At 47.9% G+C, this 26717-nt stretch overlaps 1 protein-coding gene across 3 annotated transcripts in view; it reads right to left on the bottom strand.

Moving 5' to 3' along the window:
* Positions 1–13643: 13643 nt before the first annotated feature.
* The window catches only part of PRICKLE1 (prickle planar cell polarity protein 1), a 130400-nt gene continuing 117326 nt past the window's right edge, over positions 13644–26717 (bottom strand). For 2 of the 3 annotated variants that reach the window (XM_075551859.1, XM_075551860.1), the window contains exons 2-8: positions 25849–26036; positions 23256–23369; positions 22462–22599; positions 21703–21906; positions 20250–20436; positions 18530–19393; positions 13644–15886 (exon numbers count right to left, since the gene is read on the bottom strand). In XM_075551859.1, coding sequence (XP_075407974.1) covers positions 15072–15886; positions 18530–19393; positions 20250–20436; positions 21703–21906; positions 22462–22599; positions 23256–23369; positions 25849–25980 — 2454 coding nt within the window. In that variant the 5' untranslated portion in view covers positions 25981–26036 and the 3' untranslated portion in view covers positions 13644–15071. The remainder of the gene's footprint in view (positions 15887–18529; positions 19394–20249; positions 20437–21702; positions 21907–22461; positions 22600–23255; positions 23370–25848; positions 26037–26717) is intronic. The other variant, XM_075551861.1, reaches the window with a different exon arrangement.

The following is a 26717-nucleotide window of genomic DNA, read 5'->3' as shown; positions in this document are numbered from 1 at the left end:
TGGTTTTCCTTTGGCGCAAATGAATGCAAATGGCATGTGAGGACTGGCTCTTTTGAAACTGGCCTCCGTAGGCTGCACACTTGGCTAGTTCTCCCAATGTGATCGTAGCTCTTGGAGTAAATGTCACTGCTGGTACGGAAGGCTTTGCCAGTCCAGGAGCTCAAAGGTCAAGTTGTATTTGAAATTCGCTTAAAATAATTGTTAAAGCCTTGTGTGCATGTGTATGGCATTAGAGACCCATCTGATTCTATAACATAGCTTGTTGAGCTCTGCTTCCATAGATTACTGGTATTCTAATTCTAGAACATTATTACCATTCAAGTTATGTAAGGTTCTTTTTGCAGTTTTAAAAACTTTGCATTCTGCTAAAATGGAATCTAGTACACTATATCAATACAGCTTAGGATGTTGTATTCTTTCCATTTATCAAATATTGCATAGCTCTTTCCATTGTTTCATTCTCTGAGTAAAGCCAGAATCGCCATTCGGTGACTTCTCTGGTTCATCAAACAGTTTCACGTGCTAGCTGTCTGGGAAGGGTCTATTCTCAGTTTGCAGGCCAGGGCAACAGAAGCTAGGGCTTTCCCAAGGTCACATAGCTGGTGGGTGGCAGAGCCTGGGTTTTCACTCGGTCTTTCAACTCCTAAGTCCAGGATTCTTAGAGGTAGTGAAGACGTTGGGTGAAGTGGAGACCAAGGTTCAGGCCCTGCCTTGATCTTTTGCAAATTAGTTTTCCCTTGTTGCACAAGGTCTGTGCAGTTTCCTTTTATTCTTCCTCAGTCGCTGGTAGCTTCCATGTTGGTTCCTTGAACTTCTGACTTGAAGTTTAGAAGATATCCTTGAAGTTCTTAAGAGGGTGGTGGCTGGCGGAGCAAGCAGTGTGGTGGCAGGTTGGGGCTCCCACAGCCCCGTGTAGCCTGCCCTCGGAGCGTTTGCTGCGCCAGCACCCATGGTGGAGCTGGGAACAAGCATTTCGGTGGAATAAAGCAGGTAGTTCATCCTCCTGGTTTTACCATCCAAGGTTCATTGCACCTTGTCAGGGAGCCGTGGCGGCGGCAGTCATCCTGGACTGACAACCCAAAGCTTGTTGGTTCCAACCCACTGGCTTCTCTGTAGAAGAAAGGTTCGGAACCAAACCAGATCACTGCCATTGACTTACTTTGGACTCACGGTGACCCTTAGGACAAGGGTCTGTTGGTTTCTAGACTGTAACTCTGTATGGGAGTAGAAAGCTTCATCTGCCTCCAATGGAGCTGGTGTTTCCACCACTGACCTTGCAGTGAGCAGCCTGCCACCTTGTCACCAGCCTCAGAAAAACCCAAAGGGCCAGTTCTGCTCTGTCCTACAGGCTTCCTAGAAGTTGGAATGGACTTGAGGGCAATGGTTTTAGATAGGTTCAACAGTAACAAAAAAAAAAAAATCCCTTTTCAGTTTTGCTTACATGCTCAGAAATTCAAAACTGAAATTGCTTACAGTGGCAGCTCTCTGAGATATGGAAAAAAAACAAAACCCAACTTTCAAAAGGTCAGGAGTTCAAAATTACCAGTCAGCTTCACGGGAGAAAGGAGGAGACTTTCTACTTCTGTAAAGAGGGAGAGTGTGGAGCACAGTCTAGCCCACCTCGCCCTGAGCATGATACTCCTGTTCAGAGAAGTCAATGCCAGCCCCACCACTAGACATGACGTTCCTCACTGACCCATAGTGCTACGGGGGACAACACTGGAGACACAGTGCAGGAATTGTGCCCGATGTGACCCCACCACAGTGGGGCAAAACCGAAGGGCGTGCAACAGAATGGCAAGGGGAGCAGAGCAAAGAAGTCCTGAGGGAATACCAAAAATATTTGGGGGCCGGGGCATGGCACTCCATCAGACTCGACTGGAAAACACTCTTAAAGGTCAACAAACAGACCTAGAACTATTTATAGGCTTTTTCTTTTTTGTCCTTGGTTTTTGATGTTTTGTGTCTGTTGTTTTGTTTTGCGCATATTATTATCTTTGCATATCTGTCTAGATAAGATAGGCAAAAAAAAAACAACTGGACCAGTGGTTGCCTTGCAGGGGACCTGGGAGGGGGGGAGGGGGAGGGGGGGAAAGGAAATGGGTGTTAAATCCAGGGACAAGGGAACAACAAATGTTCTAAAATCAATGGCAAGGAGGGCATAGGGTGCCTGGTGGGGCTTGATCAAAGGCAATGTAGCAGAGAGGAATTACTGAAACACACATGAAGGCCAAACATGATAGTGGGACATGATGAAAATACAAGGAAGTAGAGGAAAGAACTAGGAGGTAAAGGACATTTTTAGAGTTCTAAATACAGACGTACATATGTAAATATATTTTTATATAATGATAGAAAAGAGATTTATGTACATATATTTAAATGTTAATCATTAAGGTAGCAGATGCACATTGGGCCTCTACTCAAGTGCTCCCTAAATGCAAAAACACTTTGTTCTAATAATCTGGAATTCTGTGATGTTCACCTTCCCAACACAATTGCTGAAGACAAAATGGGTGCATAGTAAATGGGGTGAGGAAAGCTGATGGTGCCCGGCTATCAAAAGATATAGCATCCGGTGTCTTAAAGGCTTGAAGATAAACAAGCAGCCATCTAGCTCAGAAGCAGCCAAGCCCACATGGAAGAAGCTCACCAGCCTGTGTGATCATGAAGGGTCGATGGGATCAGGTATCATCAGGCCTCCAAGACCCAGAATAAAAAATCATATTGATGTGAATGAGGGGGAGGGTGGAATGCAGACTCAAAGCCCATCTGTAGATAATTAGACATCCCCTTAGAGGAGGGTCACAAGGAAGAGATGAGCCAGGGTCAGGGTACAGTATAGCACTGATAAAACATACAACTTCCCTCTAGTTCTTTAATGTTTCCCCCCCCCCCCACTATCATGACCCCAATTCAACCTTAAAAATCTGGCTAGACCAGAGCACATATACTAGTACAGATAAGAGCTGGACATTCAGGACAGATAAACCCCTCAGGACTCATAATGAGAATAGTGAGAATAGGGTAAGGGTAAGATGGGGGAAGAAAGGAGAAACTGATCACAATGGTCTACATATAACCCCCTTTAAGGGGGATGCAGAAAAGTGGGTAGAGACAGCAGTCCATATAAGACATGAACAATTTTTAAATAAATTATCCACGGTTGATGAGGGCGGGAGGGGAGAAATGAGCTGATACCAAGGGCTCAAGTGGAAAGAAAATGTTTTGAAAAGGGTGATGGCAACATAGGTACAAATGTGCTTGACACAATGGATGTATGTATGGATTGTGATAAAAGCTATCAGGGCCCCCAATAAAATTTTTTCAAAAAGAGTTACAGGCTTGGAAACCCACGGGGCAGCTCTACCCTGTCCTATAGAATTGCTATGAATTAGAATTGACTCGATGACAGTGAGTTTGTTTTTCGCTTTTCTTCAAGGTAATTGGGGAGAAATAAAGAAAATGTAGTGAAGCCTCTGTGCACTAGATGAGTACTGCCCCCACATTTCTTTTTTGTTTAATTTCAACCTCTTGCTCAGGCAGAATTCCAAACCTAGGGAGCACCCATCCGCTTTACAGTGCCTGGCCCATTGGCCATGGCTTTTGGGAGTCATCCTTTCAGGGATCCTGGTGAGACAAATTGTGGTTAAGTGTGGAAGTCAGGAAAGGAAACGAGGCCCTCTGTGGACGGCCCCATCATTTCCCTTCCACTCCCACAGAGCACTGGACCAGCGCGGAAGGCAGCCTTTGCAGGGGTCTGCCATTCTTAGCTTACAGAGGCGGAAACCAGACTGCGCTCAGAAGTGCCTCTCCCATAACCCAATCCTGGAGACCTGTGTGCTTTGCATTATGCCACCCAAACTGTTGGTGGATTTGTTTCAGATTGGTAATTGGCTTTTCCCATGTCCCTTGCTTGATTTTGTTACCCAAAACCACATAGGTAATTATTCGCATGTAAGAGAACGGCTGCATGTTCTTAACAGTGTCATTTATGGGCTCTGGAGCCAGGTGATAGCGTGTTGCGAGTGACTTCTGAAGTTGGCACGACAGCGTCTTGGGCATATTTGTAGAGATGGGAACTTGCTTTTGCAAAAAGGAAAAGTTGCGGCTAAACGTGGCCCTTAAAGTGAAAATATTGGCTTGCTGCGGTGTTCTGAGAATAATTGGACCATCATCCTTTGACCCGTCTCTAGTCTTGTCAACTTGCTGTCTTCGTGTACATCCTGACTTTCTTCCCAGATGATCTTGAAAGCTACCTTTAAACAGTTTTTCCAATAAAACTTATAATTCTGCGAGCCCAGCAGAGTGTGAGATCAGGAGTACACAATTCAGTTGCTTCTGCACATTTTTCTTGGCCCAGTTTACCCAGCCTGGAAGCCTTCCCAATGCGTTTGCAAGGTTGGATAGATAGGAGGCTTCTCTTATTTTCGATAGTTCCAATGAATGGCTAGAGAATTAACTAGGCAATTAGAGATTTTCTCATTTGACTAATTAAAATGGATTTTATCATAACTGTTTTACCAGCATTGAATTGATAATGAAGTTAGTTTTAAATCTTGATTTGTTTTTTCTCTGAGCCTCCATAAAAGGTCACATTTATTTATACCCACAGTAATCAGTTATATGTTCCCCACAGCTGCTCTGGGAGGATTGGCTTCCCAGGATTCCCATAATTTTAAGGCGTTAAAGATGTGCAGACAACAGGCTGTTGTCCGAGTGCTTCAGAAATGTTTGAATTAGTTGCTACCATATAAAGGTGAGAAAATTCTTAGAAGCTTAGACTCGACATCTTTTTTAAAACTTTCCTTTTAGTCACAGTGGGCCTCCTTTCCCCAGTAAACCAGTTCCCACTGGGAAAAAGCCCCTACAAACCCAGTGCATGGTGTCATGTTTATACTGCCTACTCAAGCTCCTCTGGCCATTCCTGAAATGTGTCCCCAACCAAAGCTTTCAGCATGCTTGAGAGCTCTGGGTTCCATCACCCAAAGACGAAGCTGGGCCAGGATATGTGCCACATGTACATGCCTTGGGTGCTGTTAATACCCATGATTCTTACCTAGGGAAAAGACAGTGGTTAGACCAAAAATGGTTATTTCACTTCTGGTACTGTTTAATTAGCTCAGAGACCAGTAGGTAGAGCGGGGGGAACTGCTCAATATGCACAGTGGAAGCTTGTTTTTAAATCTTGCCAGAGCACGGGTCACATCATCTGGCTAAGTTCCAGCCGTGGGCTTTATGGAGCATGGTCTCCATTGGAAAGCCGGCTAAGTTGGAGGCTATATATGGCCTGACTGGAGAAGATGCAACCATTTTTACCCAGGTAGGAACCTTGATGGTATATGAGTTGACTCCAAGGTCAGCAGTTCAAAACCAAGTGCTACTCCAAGGGAGAAGATGAGGCTTTCTACTACTGTAAAGATTGATACTCTTGGAAACCCCAGGGGCACTTCTGTGTGGGACACACTTGACTTGAGTAATGAGTTTGGTTGGAATTGAGAGAGAAGTGCTACTTTACTATGTGTACTTTAGGACCACACTTTGGGGTTCAGGGACTGACCAGATACTTTGAATTCTTCTCAGTATCTATTAAAACCCAATGGTGACTGCTTTACTTTCTTGCTTGATTTTTAACAGAACTGCAAGGCAGCTACTTCCCGGTGTGAGTCTAGCCCCCTCTTGTTATTGTGGACAAGTCAGGAACTAAAAGCTTTACATTTTCATTGTGAATGAACATATTTGCATTCTTACACACTGGCAGGCTATATAACCCCTTGGCGCATATAAGACGCTAAGGACTAGAGGCTGGGGTGGTGGAAGTCAATGTACCTTTGAAGGATTTGACTGACTGAGCGGAGCCTTCATCTCACACCTACGTGCATTTCCTCCAGGGTACATTCCACTGACTGATGTCTTTAAGCGCCAGCTGCTCCTTTGTTGTGAAAACGGTGCCTACTCTTTGCTGTGGGAACTCTGAAAGGTCTGCAAGTACGATATGTGAAGGTGTGGCCGGGCAACTGTTCTAATATTTTAAACTTGAAGCGAGGGAGGAGAACCTCTGTTCACCGCAGGCCTTTTGACTATCACAAGATAACTCAAGGGCCTTACCAGTCAAATCGAACTCATTCCTAATGAGCTGGCTGGAAGAGTCTCTCTTTGGTAAGGCGTGTGATGATAACTGGTGACTTCTTGGGCTGGTTCAGCCTGTGGGCCAATGTTCCCCACTCCCAGTCTAAAATGTAAAGCAATAGAACCATTTCTTTGGGAGGAAAACGCAACATCTATCACCATCTTAAACGCCTAACTTCTGCCATAATCTGCTTTAGATTATGTGTACAATAATTCATGTGTCGGGATTCAAGCCACACAAAGTAAATTATGGTACATCCAAGCAGTGGACTAGCATGCAGTTGACAAGAGAGGTGGGCTTATTTTCTCCAATGTGGAAAGTCTACAGATAAACGAAAAAGCAAGTCACAGTGCTGACCATTGGCTACCCGTGTTTAAGGTACATACATAAAAAGATTTCTAGCATTTCAGGGATGAGACACTAGGAATAGCTCATCGTGGTTGCTTCTGGGGAAGGGACTGGGGATGAAGAATGAAGACTGAAGACGAATTCTTCCCTGCTTCCCTTGCTTTTATTTGAATTTCTTCCTTTTCATCTACTGTTTTCAGATGTACCAGGTCAAGACCCGATGGTATGGGTGGGACGCAGAGCTCTCCCACACTGTCAGTGCTTTTCGGAAGGGGTCCGTCTAGCCCAGATACTCTTATCTAGTTGAACTCTATCCAGGGAGGGCATGGGATGTTTGCTAACCCACAGGTTTCCCTATAAAATTTATATCTGTCCTCCCCAAGGTCTAACGACCTACCCCTGCTCCGTTAAGTAGGCACACATTTACGTCAGCTTGAAGTCTTAAAGGAGCCTCTGGGTGGTAGGAACCAGGAATATGCTGGCTGCTAACCAAAAGGTCCAGGGTCAAGTGTGCCCAGAGGCATCTCTAAAGAAAAGGCTTGAGCTGTTTCTGAAAGCACAATTCTCTGATTCTGGTGGGGCTGCCATGCGTTGGAACTGACTTGATGGCACTGGTTTTGGCTTTTCAAGGCCCAGAGCCTTGGTGGTACAGTGGTTGAGCACTTGGCTGTTAACTGGAAGGTGACTGGTTTGAACACTTTGAACGCTTCAGCTGCTTCACGGAAGAAAGATGGCTGCTTCCATAAGATTACAGCCTTGGAAACCCACTGGGTGGTTCGACTGTCTTTTTAAATTTTAAATAAATCATTTTATTGGGGCTCATACAACTCATCACAATCCATACATCGATTGAGCAAAGCACCCTTAACACATTCGTTGCCCTCGCCATTCTCAAATTTCGCCTTCCACTTGGGTTCCTGGAATCAGCCCATTTTCCTTTTCCCTTCCCCCTTCCTTCCTGCTCCCCCCTCCCTCATGAACCCCTAATAATTTATAAATTATTATTTTATCTTTTCTTACACTCTCCGGCATCTCCCCTCACTCACTTTCCTGTTACCCATCCCCCAGAGAGGAGGTTACATGTAGATCGCCGAGATCAGTTCCCCCTTTCTACACCCCCTTCCCTCCCAGTGTCATCACTCTCACCGCTGGCCCTGAGGGGTGCATCTGTCTTAGATTCTCTGTGTTTCCAGATCCCTACTGCACCACTGTGCATCCTCTGGTCTAACCAGGTCCCCAAGGTAGAATTGGGATCATGATAGTTGGGGCTGGGGGGGTGGGGGGGGAGGAAGTGTTCAAGAACTAGAGGAAGATTTTGAGTTTCATTGTTGCTACACTGAACCCTGAGTAACTCATCTCCTCCCCACTACCCCTCTGCAAGGGATGTCCAGCTGTCTACAGATAGGCACTGGGTCCCCATCACACACGCCCCTCATTCACGGTGTATGGGTTTTTCCCCCCTGGCTTTGTTGTTTGAAACCTGGTCCCCTCGGCCCTTCATGATCACACATGTTGATGTGCTACTTCCATGTGGGCTTTATTGCTTCTGGGCGAGATGGCCGCTGGTTTATTTTCAAGCCTTTAAGTCCCCAGACGCTATATCTCTCAATAACTGGGCACCATCAGCCTTCTTCACCACACTTACTTATACACACATTCGTCTTCAGCGTTTATATGGGGAAGGTGGTCACACAATGATGGTTTTTGTTCCTTGGTGTCTGCTATAAGGTTTATTTGGACGCGAAAACAGAATCAAAGACCCAATTAACAGGGTTAATTAACGGGCTTTTAGAATTAACGGGGTTTTAGAAGCAGGCTTTATTGGAGAAGTTTGCGGGCGAGTTCAGCAACTCATGGTATTGAGCTATTGAAGCCGTGCAGGGAAAAATCCTGGCGGCATTTTTATGCCCACAGCTGGCAGGCACAGTTGGGGAGGATCATAGCTGAAGAGGATCTGTGCATAGAACCTCCAGAACGATATTGAATAGAAGTGGGGATGGAGCATCCTTGTCTTGTACCCTTTTTCAGTGGGATTGTTCATGTCTTTTTTCCATTGACTATGAGGTTGGCCGTTGGTCTTTCATAGATAGCTTGTATAATCTTGAAGAACTTCCAATCCTATCTTCCTGAGTGTCTTGATTAGGAATGGGTGCTGGATGTTGTCAAATGATTTTTCTGCATCTATGGGTATTATCATATTGTTTTTATCCTTTTTCTTCTCAATGTGATGTATGCTACTAATGGATTTTTGGCTGTTAAACCATCCCTGGGATGCATCCTACCTGGTCATGGTGGATGATATGCTTTATATATACTTTTGTATTCTATTAATATTTTGTTAAGAATTTTTGCATCTATGTTCATTAGAGATATTGGTCTATAATTCTCTACACCTGTGGGGTCTTTTCCCTGTTTGGGTATCAAAGTAATGCTGGCTTCGTAAAATGAGTTTGGGAGCTTGCCGTCCTCTTCTATGTTATGGAATACTTTGTGGAGGATCGGTGTCAGCTCTTCCCTGAATGTTTGGTAAAATTCTGCTGTGTAGCCATCTGGCCCTGGGGCCTTTTTCCTTGCTAGGTTTTTGATGACACTCTCTATTTCTTCCTTCGCTATGGGTTTGTTGAGGTTCTTGATCTCTGTCTCAGATAATCTAGGGAGAGACTATTTTTTTCCAAATATTTATCCATGTCTTCCATGTTTCTGAATTCATTAGAATACAAACCTTCATAGTACTTTGCAATTATCCTTTTTATCTCGTTGGGGTCTGTTGTTGTTGCCCATTATTCATCCCTCATCCTGGCTATTGATGGTTGCTCCTTTCTCTCTTTGGAAAGCTTTGCCAGAGGACTGTCAATTTTGTTAATCCTTTCGTGGAACCAGCTTCTAGCTGGATCTATCTTTTGCATTGTTCTCTTGTCTTCCCACTGGTTTAACTCTTCCCTGATTTTTATTATTTCTTTTCTCTTGCTATTGGAGGGGTTGTTCTGCTGACTCTGTTCTAGTTCTTGGAGGTTTTGTGTTAACGTATCTGTCACACACCTTTCTTTTTTCATACATGCATTCAATGATATCAAGCTACCTCTGATAACTGCCTTTGCAGTGTCCCATAAGTTTTGATATGTTGCATGCTCGTTCTCATTAGTTTCTAGAAACTTCCTAATATCCTCTCTGATCTGGGCCTGTACCCATTCATGTCGCAGGAGATCGTTGTTCATTCTCCAGTTGGTTGCCCTTGCTTTTCTGGACACCCTCTTATTAATTCCAGCTTTATGGCATGGTGATTTTAGAAAGACATCTGGATAATATCTATGTGTTTGAATTTACTCAGACTGGAATTGTGTCCCAGCATGTGGTCTATTCTTGAAAAAGATCCATGTGGATTTGAAAAGAATGTGGAACCCTTTGCTTTTGGATGGAAAGTTTTATAGATGTCTATCAGGCCCTGTTGCCTAATTACATTGCTTAGCTCTCTGGCCTCTTTGCTGAGCTTCTTTACCACTGATCTGTCTTTCTCCAATAGTGGAGTGTTGAAGTCACCCACTATGATTGTTGATTCTGTGATTTCTTCTTTCATCTTTTTAATAGTTTGATGAAACTCACCGCACCATTATTAGGAGTGTAAATATTCAGTATGCTAAGTGCTTCCTGGTTTACTGAACCTTTGAGCATTATGAAGTGTCCCTCTTTGTCTCTTTTTATGGTTTGGATCTTGAGGTTCATTTTGTTGGAGATTAAGGTAGCCATTCCTGCCTTTTTTGGTGTTACCATTCGATGGGTAAACTTTCTGCCAACCCTTTATTCTTAGCATATTCCTGTCTGTGTGCTTAAGATGTGTCTCTTGCAGGCAGCAGATTGATGGATTATGTTTTCTAAGCCAGTCCTCAAGCCTCTTTTATTGTATGAATTGAGTCCATTGAAATTCAAAGTTATTATCACTATCTGTGGATTCATCATTGCCATACCCTGTTTTGTGTTTTGGGTCTTTACCGCTCTCCCTTTATATCAGTGTGCTGTTTGAGTGGAGAGTTTCTGTCATGTCCTCTTTTCCATCTGAGACCCTGTTGTCCTGGTAATTGTTGCTGGCATCTTGGCTTCTAGATGGAGGTGGGCTATATGGTGGTCTCCTGTTTGTCCTTGATGGAGGTTGAGCCTCTGGCCATAGTGAGTCAGCCAGTATCTTCCGCAGGGTCTGGTGTCTTGCAGCATATTCTTTGAGTCTCTCCTCGTCCTGGAAGACCCTTATCTCACCATCTATCTTAATGGATAAGTTGGCAGGGTACAGGATTCTGGGGGAGGCATTTTTTTCAGCTTTTGGAAGATGTTGCTCCATTCTCTCCTCTTCATGGCATCTGCTGATATGTCTGAGCATATGCTTACCTGCACTCCTTTGTATATGACTGTCTTCCTTTCTCTTGCTCCTTGTAAAATTTTCTTTTTCCTCTAAGTTGGATATTTTTACTATTATATGTCTTGGCGTGTTCTTTTTGGGATTTAGTTTAGTGTCATCCTTTCTGCTTCCTTGTCTGGTTCTCCATTGTTAGGATTGGAAAATTTTCTTCCAGAAATTCCTTTGCTCTCTTGGCTGTCGACTTGTGTGTTGTGTTGTGCTCTGATAGACCGATTATTTGCATGTCATTCCTCTTCATAGCATCTATCATTGATCTCAGGCTGTCTTCTGTTTCCTTAATTTTCCTATCTGACTGTCTTTCTCGCTTGCTTAGGTCTGTTTCAGTGTCCTCGAGATCACTGATATGGTTCTCTGCCTCCTCAAGCCTAATCGTAGCTTCTGTAACCTTGTGTGTGGCTTTTGCTACCTCCTCTGTTAGCTCCTGCAGTTCCTTTTGGTGGGTGGGTAGACTTCATCCCCTCTATTGTGGACTTCATCTCCTCTATCATTGCATCCTTATTCTGGGCTGCTTCCCTCAGCTCCTGTATTACTGTGAGCACACTTCTGAAGATTTCCTTCTGTGGCAGATCTGTATCTGTTTCTTCTATGAGAGACGTTCTGCTACTATGTCTCGTCTATTTTTTTTTTGTTGGGAGTGATGTGATCTGTTGATCTTTCCTTGATCCTTTCATAGGCCCCATGCTTCTGGGAGGCCAGAGTAACCTTATATGTGTTACTGTTAAGGATTCTTTCAGGCGACTGCCTATGACCTACTATAAGGATGGGTCAGACTGCTGAGTTCCCCCACGGCTTAGTGACCCACAGTGGTGAGATGTTTCAGCGGCTGAAGTGGGGGCCGGAGCCTCAGTGAGTGCCCTCAGGCTGCTTTGACCTGGTTTGACAGGGTACCCTTTGCAGCCCTTTTTTTGGTTTAGTAATAAAGAATTTAAAAGATTAAAAATTTAAAAAATAATTTTAAACAAAATTTTGGGAGGAAAAAGAAAAAATGGACAGAGGGGAAGGAGAATCTATAAAAGAGGAGAGAAAAGCAGTGATAATAGTAGCAATGGAAGGAGAAAAAAGAGATAGAAGGAAAACCTATAGAAATGGGACAGAAGTGGAATATTAGTAATAATGAAAAAGGAGGAAGAAAGAAAAGGCAACACAGAAAGTAAAAGAAACGAGAAAACCCAGCGTGAGATAAAGATTATATATGTATATATGTAATGTCTCCCCTAAGCTCTAGTGATGCCTAATAGAAGGTGGAGGTGGGGGAGGTCTCGCTGTCACGGGCCGTGGTGCTGATCTGGGCTCCAGTTCCGGCTGGGAGGGGGGATGTTCTTTAGATCAGCAAGCCCTCCCAGGTCCCTGAAGGCCTGTCGAGTTGGGCCTGTGGGCAGAGGCTACACAGGCAGGAGCAGCCCCCAAGGGTGGGCCACTGGCTGGAAAGCCCTAGGGCCACTACAGGTGCTGAGAGAGGCACAGGCCTCAGTGCCCACCTCCTACACCGGCTGGGAAGGGCTGGGGCAGGCTCAGGAGCTGGCTCTGGGGACCCCACAGGGCCCCTCGGTGGTGAGAGCCGGCTGGAGCGCACAGATGGCTCCGGCAGGGACTGCAACGCTGTGTCCCAGGCTCCCCAGCAGGCGGCACGTTTATTGCTTAAACAGCCGGCGCCAGCGGGCTCCGCAGCCATGTGGTCCAAGCCGGATTAGACAGCAGCGGCTCTGGTAGGAAACTGCGGGCAATGGCGCTTGTCTCTGACCGCTGGAATCCCCACAGTGCAGGGGGGCGGGCAATGCCAGCCCCGCAGGAGTTCAGAGCTGTCACTCGTGCTCCCTGTAGGCAGGGGCACCCACTCTTGCGCCTGGCGCTGTCGACGCTGGGAGGGGCGCCCTCAGCAGGCAGACTCAGCGCCCCGGCCAGAGGTCTCCCAGGCTGGCCTGCAGTGGCTCCTGCGGAAACGCAGCGTGTGGTAGCAGCGGCAGGGCTATGGCTCGCACTGGCGGGAAGTGCTCCGCGCGGGGGTCCCGGCCGGGAGTGGGGTGGGTGCTAGGCTGAAGGGGGTGGGTGGCCAGGCAAATGGAGTGCTGGTGGAGAGGTCCCCGGCAGCGGTGGGGGTGGATGGTTCCCCGTGGGGGTCGCCAGGCAGGCCGCAGGTCAGCTCCCCGGGCCTTGGATGAATGGAGGGAGGGACGCGGGCCCAAGGGCAGATGGCTGCCACGTGGGGAGAGGGGAAGCAGGGCAAAGGGAAGCTTCTCCCCCAGTGGGGTCCCGCGAGTGGGCAGCTGCTGTGGGGTTTATCGCAAGTGCCCTGCGTGTCTCCCCAGGGCAGGCAAGCGACTCTGGGCTCGGGGTCCTGGTCTGGGGATGGAGCAGGGCTATAGCTAGTCGGAGCCACAATGGCGGCAGCCTAGTGACCAGAGATGTCCCACGAATTGGGTCCTGTATCACCCAGGTCCTGGCTCAGGACAAATCCGTGGGGTGCTGTCCCAGGAGGATACATCACTCACCAGACTCCTTCCACTCGGCTACCTAGACGCCAAACCTGTTTTGTTGGAAAGAGCTCTGAGTATGCGGCTCACCTGGTCCGCCATGTTCGGTTCTGTCTTAGGGGGTTGCTGTGAGTCGGAAGCGGTGGTACAGCAATATGTTCAAATTTGGGGGTTTATGTCTTATCTATGTGTAGGTAGTAATTACTGGAATCGAAATCAAATGTTTAATGAAAGACTGCAAAATAAACCATGCACAAACAGAGGAGCAAACTGGAAGTTATCGGGATATATTTGCAAAGATTTGTATTCAAAGATATGGTTTGTTATTTATTGTTTATTAAATACCTCCCTAAAGGACCTGAGATGCCACCAGGACCTTTAGTTCGAACTGAAACATGTGCAAGAATGGCACATATCAAAATATAAACTCATTAGTTCAAATCCAACATCATTGAACTAGAACCTCATACTTAACTTGAATAGCAGTGGCGCAGCATCCCCTCATTGAAGGATTTAAGAGAAACATGTAACCAGAAGACTCAGCTTTCAAAATTGCCGTGGAAGCCAATAGATGAGCTCGGGGGAGGGACTAAAGAAAGCAGTCGGCCTACGGAGTCCTCTGCAACAGAAAGCTGACCCTTGTCCTTCCGATCGCTTCCATCACCACCTTGCAGAGAGCGGCAAGACACCTCCTCGCACACAGCCCCAGGATATGGGGTGGGGGATCACTCACCCAGCTTCCACTGGGTTTTACCATCTAGTCTAGGGATATGTGTGGAGGGTTTACTTTGTTTGTTTTTACATTTATACAGTTTACATTGCTTGACCCATAAATAACACTCATAGGATTAATAGGGCCATAGTTTTAAAGAGTATTTACATAGCCCCACCATGCATACAGAGCCTTTTTAATATTGAAAATTAAAAAACAAAAAATTGAACTTTCCATCACTAGGCAATATAAATCTGACCGTCTAAGCTTACGCATAAGCCCCGACTAACATACAAGCAATCATTTCCTCCACAAATGCTGTTTCCGGGTCCCTAGGAAATCTAGTAGTGCAGTATAACAAACGTCTTGTAATTCAGGGATATAAAAATATCAGCTTTAAAATCTGAACTGTACAGTATGTACATTAATATTTGCACCGTTAAATTAGGAATCCACTTACAGTCTATGAAATACTACATTATAAATAGCAATGTTCTCTTGCATTTGCAGCCGGCGGCAGGGCTGGCCGGGGTCAAGTTGGCCTGGCCCAGTGTGAAGGCCGTGTTAGCTCGGTCAGCGTGCCTGCAAGCCTCACCACAGGCAAGCGGGTCAGGAGCCAAGCCGACATAGCAGGGGCGACAAACACCATCGCCTGACAAAGGGCTGGAGTTCTCCATCTTCATCCATCAACAGCCCCGCAGCAGTTTCTCGAGACTGCCCTTGGGGATCGGAGGCCAGCAGCCAGCGCACACTGCAGCGCACCTGTACCTGGTAGGCACTCAGTGCCAGGCCAACCTGGCAGCACAGCGGCGATGGCGCTAAGCTGGACAAATCACACCTTCCAAGTGTTCATCTGACCCTGGCCAACAGCGGCCGGGCTGTCCCATTTACACGGGCAAAGAAAGCACTTGAAACTGGGCAGCGCTGCTGCAGCGGGACAGCGGGCGGTTCGGAGGCTCCGGGCGAGCTGTCGGCACGCGCTCTCCGCAGAGCCTGGCCGGCTTACGAGATGATACAGTTTTTGCCCTTGTGTCCCTTTTTCTTCTTGGATTGCGTTGTCCTCTGACCGAACTGCGGGGCGGGCAGCGCCGAAGTGGGGCTCGCAAGGTCGTCGGCGTAGTAGGCGTACCTGTGCGGCCGCGGCTGCGGGATGGGCTGTCCCAGGAAGTACCCTTCCTCCTCCGAGTCGGACGAGGACGACGACGAGCCCCAGGAGTCGTCGTCGCCGGGGAAGCCCAGGAAGCGGGCGCCAGGCGCCTGCAGGGCGGCGTGCTGCAGGTACGCCTGGAGCTCGCGGGCGCTTTTGTCCTGCAGAAACTGCTCGTAGTTCTCCGGGCTGTAGAGCCGCAGCCGGTCCCTCGGGCCGTATTTCCTGTCGGCCACGAGATTCAGGGCGTTGTCCGAGCGAGACTTCCTGCTTCTCCGGCGGCGATGGGGCTGGTGCGGCCGGGCCCCCCGCTCTTCGAAATGGTAGACCCGTCTGCGAGTCCTCTCACTCATGGGGGGCTGCCGGATTTCGATGTGCTCGTAGCTGCCGTTGTCAATGACGTCGTCCGAGAACTTGACCTGCTGGGGCCTGGACTGCGACTTGGATCTTCTGAGGACGGGCAGATGCGCGGGCTTCTCCTCCGGCAGCATTTGTTCTGGACACAGCTCCGAACCGAGGCTCTTCAGGGACTCTGCGCTCGTGTGCAGCATGGTGGAGTTCAGAGTCCCCATGTTGCTCATTTTCTCACAGTCCTCTGCCTCCAGCTCCTCGAAGTTTGGCAGGGAGTACATCGACGGCCGCGGCTTACTCTCCCCGTCCGCCGAGGCTCCTAGAAGAGAAGACAAGACGGGCGAGGTGTGATTCCCAATCAGCCCAACACTCAAACAGGGATCGGAACAAGCGAATACGCAAGAGGAAGCTTTTCTTTGAAAAGCTTCGTTTCCAAATTTCAATATTGCATCAACACAGTTAGGGAAGACCCATGTGTAAATATAAACACACTGAGAAGAGGTCAGCATTTTATCAACACAACGGGCACAGCTTTCTGATGGGCTGGGCCATTTTGGTGACGGACATTCATGAGAGCAGTGGCTGAGCAGCAGAAGCTCACAGCTTCTGCACAGACGGTCCTGCATCAGTTGACTAGCAGACGGTATCGAAGCTTGCCCTTTGAGATATTAAAGCCAGACTGCTTCATTTAAACGTCTTTCAAACCTTGCCCCTTTATGTCTGCCACAGACTGAGCGGGATAAATCTGACAATGGTAACTTCAACACCTCAACAAGGAAAAGAAACAATCCAATTTAAAACTGGGCAGAAGACATGAGCAGACACCTGACCAAGGAAGAGATTCAGGTGGCCAACAAACAGGAAGAAATGCTTGCAGTGGCCACCATCTGAGACATGCACATCACATGAGATCCCAACACACTCCAACATTAATATCAAAGTTCAAAAAACCAGCCAATGCTGGCGAGGGTACCGAGACTGGAGCCAGCTAGACTGTCGACGGGGCTGTCGGCTGATGCAACCACCACTGGAAAGCAGCAGCAGTCTCCAAGGACCCAGATGGCCCCACGGTCCCTCTACCTGGTATACAGCCACGAGAGTAAGCTGCAAACACACGGCAACAAGCATGAAAAGGGGCCGGAGTGCTCAGCAGGAAGAATAGACCAACTCTGGTCCATTCACACAAAGGAATAAAGAATCTGAGGACATGATACTGAATGAAATCGTCCATCACCAAAAAGACCTGTGTGAGACTACTATGGTAACAAAGGCAAGGTTTTCACACTGAAAACACAAAAAACAACTGCCCCTTCCTTTGTATCTCCATGGTCAACACTTAAGGGCAAGTCCTCCTTATCTTAAGCCTAGACCAGGGGCTAGCAGTCTATACCCCAAGGGTCAAATCTAGCCATAGTCAGTTTTGTATAAAGTTTTATTGAGAGACAGCTGTTGTGCTCATCTGTCTTGTGTGTGGCTGCTTGCTCCAAAGGCAGAGTGGAGGAGCTGTAACAGATTGTATGGTACACACACTGCTATGTGGCCCTCTATGAGAAGTGTACAAACCCTTGACCTTTACCCCATTACACTGGTTTCCTTTCATCCAGTCTTCTCACTTCAACCCCCAGATCATATCCCCCTACCAGATTCCATATCTTCTCAAAACTGACATTGCTCCCCCAGGGCCTAGGTAAGGCAAGGTGACAAACAGCCCAGCAGACAATGGGACACAGGGAAGGCTGTGAACTATCGCCAGTATTGTCCAAAGGAAGCTTGTTTTTCAGACCATTCTTAAGAAATATCAGCCCGAACACTTAAATGTGTGTGTTCGATATTAAATGTTAGAGACACCTTGCACAGTGCCTGGTATAAATTGGGTATCAATAACTTCCTGTCGCCCACCGGTCCTCTAGTCCCCAGCATCTTTGACAAAGCTGGACGGGGAGCTGCGTCTCCTCCCCTCCTTGGAGACGCAGCCCCTGGCACAGGGTCCTCTGGGGCAACCGCGAAGGCCTTCCCCATCTATGTTAGAGTTGATGCCACTAGGGTGACTTTTACGACTAGCCCTAACACGGCAACGTTTCTCTATCCAGTGACTTATCATAAAGATGCGACCCAGAAGAGCTGCCGTCTAGGCCCAATGTTGCTTTGAAGATGTATGTGATGTTGATCGTTTGACCCACTGCTAATTCAAGTGTCCTCTTAAGAGGCAATCCTATCACATCCCCTTTGTATAACTTGGGATGTTTAAAGGATACAATGTGGATAACTGCTATTAATGTGCTTTGGAAACATGAAAGCAAAATTTATTGTCAGAGTAAAATATGCTTAGTTGTTTGTAAGCTATCCACAGGGCCAATCAAGGTAAGCTAAAACTCTGTTACACGTTTATACAGTGTGCAGGCCAATTTTAGTATCTTAAAACTCACAAAGCGAAATCCAAAGAACCTGAAACCTTTTGACAAAATCCAGCTGTGTGCTCTACTCTCCAAAACCATGAGTTAGGGGCGGAGTCATGGGTTATGTTCTCGCCCACAAGACCAAGCAGGGCTCAAGCCAACTTGCTAACGGTCTCACTCTGAGCTAACTGTACCAACATAAAAATACATCATTAGACACATATTAAGTGTTTTATTTCTATGACCTGTAGGAGAAAATCTTTGGTGTCAGAAAAGTCTGGGTTCAAATTACTGGCCCATTTAATGTCCTGGTTTTGATCAAATTTTTTATCCACTGTATTCTCTTAAAATATGGATAGTTTTCTCCCATAGGGGTATGTCAAATCTCTCTCTTCCATACACACAAAGCACACACAGGATTGCTATAGTGTTTGATGTTTAACAGAAATTTCTTCACTCCCTTCTCTTGATTTAGAATTTCAAAAGCATCCCTACCTGTGCATTATAATTTTAAAAATATATCTTTTAGTGACTGCTCCTTCAAATGCCATCCCTAGATTACGTACCTGTGATATTAGACAAAGCCAAGGAATCCATTGAATCCCGAACACTTTGTTCAGGTTTCAAGTCTGACAAACACTCCAGGGAATCTTCATACCACTGTGTTTGGTCGTGACTGTATCCCGAAGCCCCGTGGTCCAGATCTAGTTCCTGGAGCCGTCTACTGCTAGCAGGGCCTGGGTGACTGCCATATGCAGAATCACCCAGGCCATCCTGTGACTGTGCCCAATACATATCAGATTGGTATTTTTTACTTGCCAGGCTCTGGTTATTTTGCTTTAACTCAGTCTTCTTTTTAACCATGTTATCAGATATCCAGTGCTCACTGGCTCGAATATCCATCTCGCTGGGCTGCTGCTGAAAGAGGCTTTTATCACCAAACTTGAGGAGGAGCTGGGTCATGTAATCTTCATGCTCAGCCCATTCTTCAGGGTCTTCTGGGGTTTCGTGCTCTACTCTGCCTTTCCAAAACTCCTCATTGACAAAACCTGCCCCTTGCCTGGTGAGACTCAAGTCATCCAATTTCCGAGAAAGGGTGTCATCAGCACTGCCGGACAGCCCCGGGAACTTGTAGTTGAGGGCGGGGGACAGGAGCAGAGACTGCCTGCACTGGTCTGCTGACCGACTGCTCTTCCCCATCCGCACGCTCCTCCTGGAGTCTCGGGAGCGCGCCGACTGGAAGGCCGAGTCGGAGGAGTCCGAGGCGTGCATGTCTTCCCCAAGGCTGCACGTTTTGGAGCAATAAATCTGACCTTGTTTCGGAAGGAAGGGGCATCCCAACAGAGAGGCTTTACATTGGGCACAGGAGAAGCAGGCTTCTGTCGCATGCCAGTGCTGCCCATCGTAAGTCATCTGGGCGTGGTCCACACCTGTTTTGACAAAAGACAGAACAGGTTAGGGTGCGGCCTGGTGCAGGCACCAGCGACTGAGCCGGAGGGAACTCGCTGGGTTGATGCAAGTGTTCTCTGTTGACGGGGGGCATGGGTTATGTGGATTCAGTCAGCCCTTGTTATAATAAGGGATTTATTTCACCCTCGCAGTCAGGACTCACGAGTGCTTGCTCAGTCATTCAGACACATGCATGTTGCCAGCTGAGGCCGCCTAAGGCTGCTGTTGAATTGGTCCCCAACTCATGGCGAGCGACTCCATGCACAACGGCACCGGACCTTTAGGACCAGTGTTTCCACGGCCTGATTTTCAGAAGGTATATCGCCAGACTTTTCTTCACAGTGTCTTAATCTGGGAACTGCCGAAACCTGTTCGGCATCCCAGCCACCTGCAAACCTGCAGAGGTGGTGGGTGCGGCACGCTGGAGCTGCTGATCAAATCCAGAGACTCCTACCACCGCACCGGCGCTGTCGCGGTGAACGTGACAGCAGCAGAGTGGAACGGGGCTGTCTCCACTGGTCAAATGCGGAGCAAACAGTTAAGATCTGTCTACCACGCGGAGGAGCCATGGTGGCGTACTGGCAATGTGATGGGCTGCGAACCCGAGGGTGAGCCATGCAGAGTAAGAGAACGCTTTCTACCCCCATAAAGAGCTACAGTCTCAGACGCTCCCTTAGGCTACAGGGCCGCTATGAGTCGCATCAACTCGATGGCAGTGAGTGACCCCTCCGGTATGAAAATGACATCTCGAGAGAAACACCTAGAAGGAAAACCAAGCAAGGCTGTGGGCGAGCACAGCCAGACGGTGGCTTCAGGGCAGGCGAAGGCCACACTCACCTATGTGCTCCCCACAGGTTTCACAGTACTCCGCATAGAGGGACTCAAAGCAGCCACAGCAGAAGGGCCGGCCGTCCTTCATGATGTAGCGCTGGCCGCCCAGCACCGTTTCACACTCCAGGCAGCAGAAGTGCTTCATGTGCCAGTGCCGCCCCTCGGCCTCTGTGCACTCGTCAGCGAAAATGATCTTAAAAAGCACCAACAAGATCCCTGTGAGCTTTTATGGAAGAGTCCAGACACACTGGATCTTGAGAGGCCTACGGCCAGCTGTTTCTCCTAAAAGCAACCACAAGCTGAAATCGAACTTCACTGAGTTGTGAAACAAGAGCAGAAACTGATCACGTTAAAAAAGAAACGAAGCAAGTGTTCACTTATACTCTTTAAAAAAATTTGAGCCCTTAAGTGGAGAGCAAATGCTTTGAGAATGATTGGGGCGGGGAATGTATGGATGTGCTTTATACAATTGATGTATGTATATGTATGGATTGTGATAAGAGTTGTATGAGTCCCTAATAAAATGTAAAAAAAAAAAAGAAAATTGAGCCCTGGTTGTGGGTTACACAAAGGAAGCAGTCTTGAACCTTCCACCAGCTGCTTAGGAGAGACATGAGCTTTTCTGCTCAGAAACTCAAAGGGAGCAGCGTTCTTTTCCATCCTACAGGTTGCTGGGAGTCAACTGCCCGGACGCCGTGGGCTTTGTGTGTCAGGTGGTGGTGTGAGCTAGGCACTGGGCAGCCAACTGCACGCAAGGCTGGTGGTGCCGGCTTACCAGCCACTCCAAGAGGAGACTGATGAGGCTGGCTGTGCCCGTGAAACTTACAGCAACTTCAAATATGGGGTCACGCTGCGTCAGCATCGCCTCGATGGCAGTGGGGTTTGTTTGTTGGTGCTAATTCATATATCTGAACCTGTAAATGGCGCCAAGGCCACACCCTGCGACCAGTGCCCCCGGGGACCGACCGCGTGGCTATCTGCCAATCAAGGTCTCTACTGGACTCCTACGTTTGGTTTCAAATATATTTATATATTGAAAGTGGATTTAGATGAAATGCTCAAAGAAAAAACCCAGGATTTCCTCTCACACTGTCAGTCTTCTCTACCTGGCGGCCCCTCTGGGCAACCACTGTCCACCTGGCTATGTGTCCTGCCCTCTCCCCCCACCCCCAGCTTATGTAAATATGGGCACCATGTTTTCCTTGATTTAATACAGATAAGATCATCTGCTACATACTCTTCTGCAACTTCTTTTCCTGTCAGTACACCCAGAACTTTACACTTGCCTCTTGTCTAGTAGCTAAGTATTGTTCCCCGAGGTGACTATACCAGGGTTATCTAAGCAATCTCCCCAGAGAGCAAGCCTCCGGGAGAGGTCTGTTTTGCTTGGAGGTGAGCAGTGGAATGTTGGCTTGGGGAAGCACATTGTTTCCAGCTCAGAGGGAAGAGCCCTTTTTACCTCGTCACATGCTGAGCACCGTGGTTTGAGCAGCTCAGCATGGTGCCTGCCACAGTGAATTTTTCCATCCTGATAAAAATAGATGAGGTCCACCAGCAGCTCATTACACGTGAAGCAGACAAAACAGGATGGATGCCAGCACACTCCCGGGCCCGCACGCGAGGCGAACACGGCGACTTCACCTCCGTTTATCTTCAACCCACACTGGAAACAAAAGGATTCCAATTGTTAAGGGATTTTCTTTTTAAAAGTTGGAATTCTCAACCTTTTCCACACTTCCCACTCAATCCCACAAAGGAAAGAAGCGTTCCTTTAGCCCCCCTCCTGCTAGCCAGTCACTGCCCCCTTAGCTGTCTGTGGCTCTCTATCGGTGGCAGTGAACGTGCCTCAGCTGGGCTAGGAGGCGCCCTCTTCCTAAGAACCCGTTACACAGGGCAGCGGTGTTCCTGCTGAGCCCTGCCAGCCAGGGGCTGAATGTCTTCATTGTGTTTCTGCTTTAACAAGTACCACCCAGGTGTACCCCAGCACCTGCCACCCTACCAGGGTTCCCCCAATGGCAAGACTATTCAGTGTTCCTCCCATAGGCCAGGGTGGCTCCCACTGCCATCCCCTACGGCGGAGCCAGCTCCGTGGATGAAAGCAACTGCAACGAACAGCTTGGGGTTCTCGCTCCCTTGAGAAGACTCTTGGGCCCAAGTCCATGACCACCCAGCCGCCTCCAGCACACCTGCCGCCAGCTGCCCACCTGACCCGGGTTACCTGCTCACAGACGGCGTGGAGCACCGCTCTAGACAGCAGCTTGATGGTCCCTCTGCCCAGGGCTTCCTTCTTGCGCTGTGCACTGAACACTTGCAGCTCCTTCCTCTCCTCTTCACTCAAAGACTGGCAATACCGCACCTGCCCGGAAGGGAGACAGGCCCCCGCTGTGTCAGGGCACAAAGCAGCAAGTTCTGCTGGCCTGCCCAGAGACCCCCACTTTGAAGGTGCTATCAGCCCTACAGGTTAGGGACTTTCTCGCAGAAGGAAAGTGCAATTTGAAGGAACATTCAAAAAACAAAGAAGAAAGGAATGTTTCACTTAATCCCCCTTTTGTTTATTTATTTATTAAAAAATCATTTTATTGGGGGCTCCTAGAGCTCATCATTTAAACCCTTATCAGCAATGTAAAACATTAACCTTTCCACAAAAGGGTTAAACTCGGTAATTGCCACTTTCACTAGAAATTCTCTGGGCAAGTTATTTCATCCCAAGGCCTCAACAAGGGACCATAAAGCATCCCCTCTCGTCTGCAAGGGGAGTGGAGGGGGCAGGAACTTGCAGGCTCCTGATAATTGGTGGGTGGCTACAGCCACTATAAAAACCTGACTTGTATTAAGTTTATTGCACTAATACCCTCTCCTCTTAAAGAATGGAAAGCTGTATTCTTCAGCCAAATTTTAACTCAAGACGAAAGAGAGAGACCAGAGAGACAAACCTAACCAATGAGGGTTATGAACATCCCCTCCCTGCTTGATCTGATTCTCTCATGTCACATTGGTCTTTGGCTATTTTACCTCATTATCATGTGGTGGCAACTGGTACAAAAGCTGCTTAATCCGATGTTTCTCTCCAGGGCTGTTGATATAAGGAACCTTTTCCTCTGGTAAGCAGGCAAAATAAAGCTGGACCTGGGGGAGAGGCCGGGAATGACATCAGCACACAGACACAGACACCTTGGCTTCCTCAATCTTTTCTTTTTTCTTCAAATGTGACTCTTCCCTTTGAGGTCTGGGACTTGGCCAGGGCAGGATTTGGTCTCCTGCAGCTAATGAGAAAGCCCGCTGAGCCAGCTCAGCAGAACTGCAAACCTTCCCAGAACTAGCACCCAGCTGCTAAATTGCTCTTCAGGAATGTAATTTGTAGTGACAATTCGGGGCATCATAAATTATGCACCATAAAATATGCACATTTACTGCCATCATTCCTCCTTGGATCTTCTAAGGGTCAGCCAGCCAACAGCTGAGCTTCGTGCCCTGGGTGGGTTCTGCAAGTGACCACACAGGCTGTGTGACTCTGTCCAAATCCAGCCGCTACAGACATGTTCAATTTGTCCTCTCTCAATTTTACGTCACAGAGACCAGAGCTGTTTTGTTAAACTTTCTAAACTCTCCTTATCAGGTTTTCTCCAGCGTCAGTCTTCCCTGCTTCCATGGGAGGCGGCTCTAAATACCTGCAGACATTTCCCCGAGGAAGCTGGAGAAGAGCCATACGGAGCTGGGCTCAGCTCAGTGTGGAAGGAGAGCTCGATTTTTTGGTCTGTTTTTCTGTTCTTAAAGGCACATCCCTCAAAGAGCCTGTGGAGAAGACTTAAGGGCTGAGAAAGAATGAAAGTGATTCCAGGAAAAAAGTGGGTTAGGGGATTTGGGGCCTGCCTGCTTCGACTCTTCAGTCACCCCCCTGCCTACTCTGTAGCTTCCAGAAGAGCATCTCCCTTCGAGAGTTTGCAGAAATACTGTTTTCCTCACTGCTGCACCAGGACTCCCTTCCCTTTTTCTCTCCGTTACAGAAACGTTCTACACAGTTAGAAAGCCACTCAATACCAGCTGTGTGCAGCAGGCACCGTGCTAGGCCCTGGGTGAATAAAGAGACCCTATTTTATAGAGCTGCTCCGAGTTGGAATTGACTTGATGCCAGTGAGTTTGGAGTTCAAGTATTTTCAAAAGAGGAGCTCTGGTAGCATAGTGGTTATGCAGGGCTGCTAACCTCAAGGTCTGCAGTTCGAGATCATCAGCTACTCCTCTGGAGAAAGATGAGGTTTTCTGCTCCTGTGAATAGTTTCAGAAACTAACGGGCAGTTCTTCCCTGTCCTATGGGGTCGCTATGAATAAGAATCCACTCAGTGGCAGTGAGTGAGATTTTTCAAAAGGGTGGGATGGTGGTTTAATTCTAGAATTCTGTCTTTCAGAGGGAGAGGCCGGTTCCTGTCTCGGCGAAGGCCCCTCTAGTGCAGTCAACACTGTGGTTTACTGCTGTGATGGCGAACAGATTTCAATAGACTAGGAAGAAAGGCCTGGTGATGCAAGAAATGAGCCAAGGTGAAACCCTATAGAGCGATCTGGGGGTGGGGGTAGTGCAGAACTGGCCAGCAGTGCATGGGGTGCTGGCACCACCTGCTGAGGACAAGCCTTGCAGAGAGCAGCCACTTCTCAAGTTGTTCACACCTGGAGAACAGTGCTGACACTTGACACTTAGAGCAACTGCCTAAACTAATTGTCACCATTTATTGCAAAGCTTGCCTTTGCCCTGTGTGTTGGGGGTAAATGGAATAAAAGGAGAATGGAATTTTCCCATGAACCTTCCGAGGCCCCTTTGTATAATATCTAGCACCAGCAATGTTAACAATTCCAACGTGACAGCATAAAGATTTGGGGGAAATTAAAATAGGCATGTAGATGGATTCTCATCTTCCCTGAAATAACAATACAACCGAAACACAAAGTCAATTCTCTTGAACTTTTTCCTAATAAACATTGTGTACTGATCATATTCTTTTACATGCAAACTACCAGAGGCCACATTCCTAAGCAGTGTTTGTTTGGGCGGGCTGTGGTGTGGTGGGCTCTGCAGCTCTGCTGTTCCACAGCAAATGCACCACCTCCCCCACCTCTTCTTTACTTTTTTGGTGATGGGGAGTGACGTTTAAAAAGGCTACATGCCCCTCACTCCCTCAAAAGTGACTCAACAGCGCACACCTGATGACTGTATCCTGGGCTCCACCCATCAGGGCAGAAGCCCCATCACTCTAGGCACAGCCGTTCTCAATCTGTGGGTCGTGACCCCTGGGGGGGTGTCAAATGACCCTTTCACAGGAGTTGCCCGATTTATAACAGTAGCAAAATTACAGTGATGAAGTAGCAACGAAAATAATGTTATGGTTGGGGGTTCACCACCACATGAACTGTGTTCAAGGGTCGCGGCATGAGGAGGGTTGAGAACCGCTGCTCCAGGGTGACTGGTTTATGTAAGCAAAAGAGCCAGACCACTGCATTTAGGAACTGCAAGAGACCCTGAAGAGCCAAACGGAAGCGCAGCCGGAGAGGCTGGCCACGACGCAGGTGGAAGTCACGCTTGAAAACAATGGAGAAGCCCAGGGCGGTTGGTTCCTACCTGTTCCGGCCGAAGGCCCGGGGGTACCCAGGTGTACTCCTCCAGCGCACAGCCGGAGTCGTCGTCCGACGTGGAGCTTCGCTGACAGCCGAAGGCAAGCTTGCTCATTTTGGGCTCCATCTCCAATGGCATAGCAGTCAAGTCTCAACGTCCAGGCTCCTCAGTCACAGGGCATCAAGCAGTGGCTGCTGGGGGAACGTAAAGAAAACCAAAGGGGTTGAAAACCTGGCCTCGCCCTCCAGTGTTCACAGCATGTCAGTTTACATCCATCTGGGTTCAGGGGAAGTAACCAAATTATCAAGTGTCAGTCCCCTTCTCCCGTAAGCCCACTGGAACTTAAAAACATGTATTGTTCAGAAATGGGGCCCACCCCAGTTCAGTATTACAGAGAATCCCCCGAATCTGGCCTATTTCCAGTTGCCTTCAGTGGGTGCCTCTATCCGAGTCATCAGAAAGGTTTTCAAGGAAATTGTTCTGTTGACTTTCCAACTTTCCACAAATGAACTCCAGGTGCTGCCCTGGGCTGTAGAGGGAAGAGCCGCACGAGCCTTGCCCAGGACGCCAGGCCATGGACAATGGCCTCGGAAACCCCACGTTTCCTGAGGGATTGCCCTGACACAGTGTGGGAGGCACGAGGTGCGCAGTGGGCCACTGGGCCAATGGCTTACATCCAGGCTTCTAAGGATGTTTTAGAACACTAGAAACAGCCTATTTACCCAAAATGTAAAATTAAGTGCTTTTATGCCTTTAAGTCCTCAAACTTCTACCATCTAAGGGCTACAATCTACCAAAAGCTTTTGGTTAAAATAAAGCCCATCCTGGTGCCCATCAGTGTTTGAGTTATAAGTAATACTTTGCTGGGCAAAATG

The sequence above is a fragment of the Tenrec ecaudatus genome, chromosome 6, assembly GCF_050624435.1.
Source record: "Tenrec ecaudatus isolate mTenEca1 chromosome 6, mTenEca1.hap1, whole genome shotgun sequence".
In the NCBI taxonomy this organism is placed as follows: Eukaryota; Metazoa; Chordata; class Mammalia; order Afrosoricida; family Tenrecidae; genus Tenrec; species Tenrec ecaudatus.
This window is presented reverse-complemented; position numbering and strand designations above follow the sequence as displayed.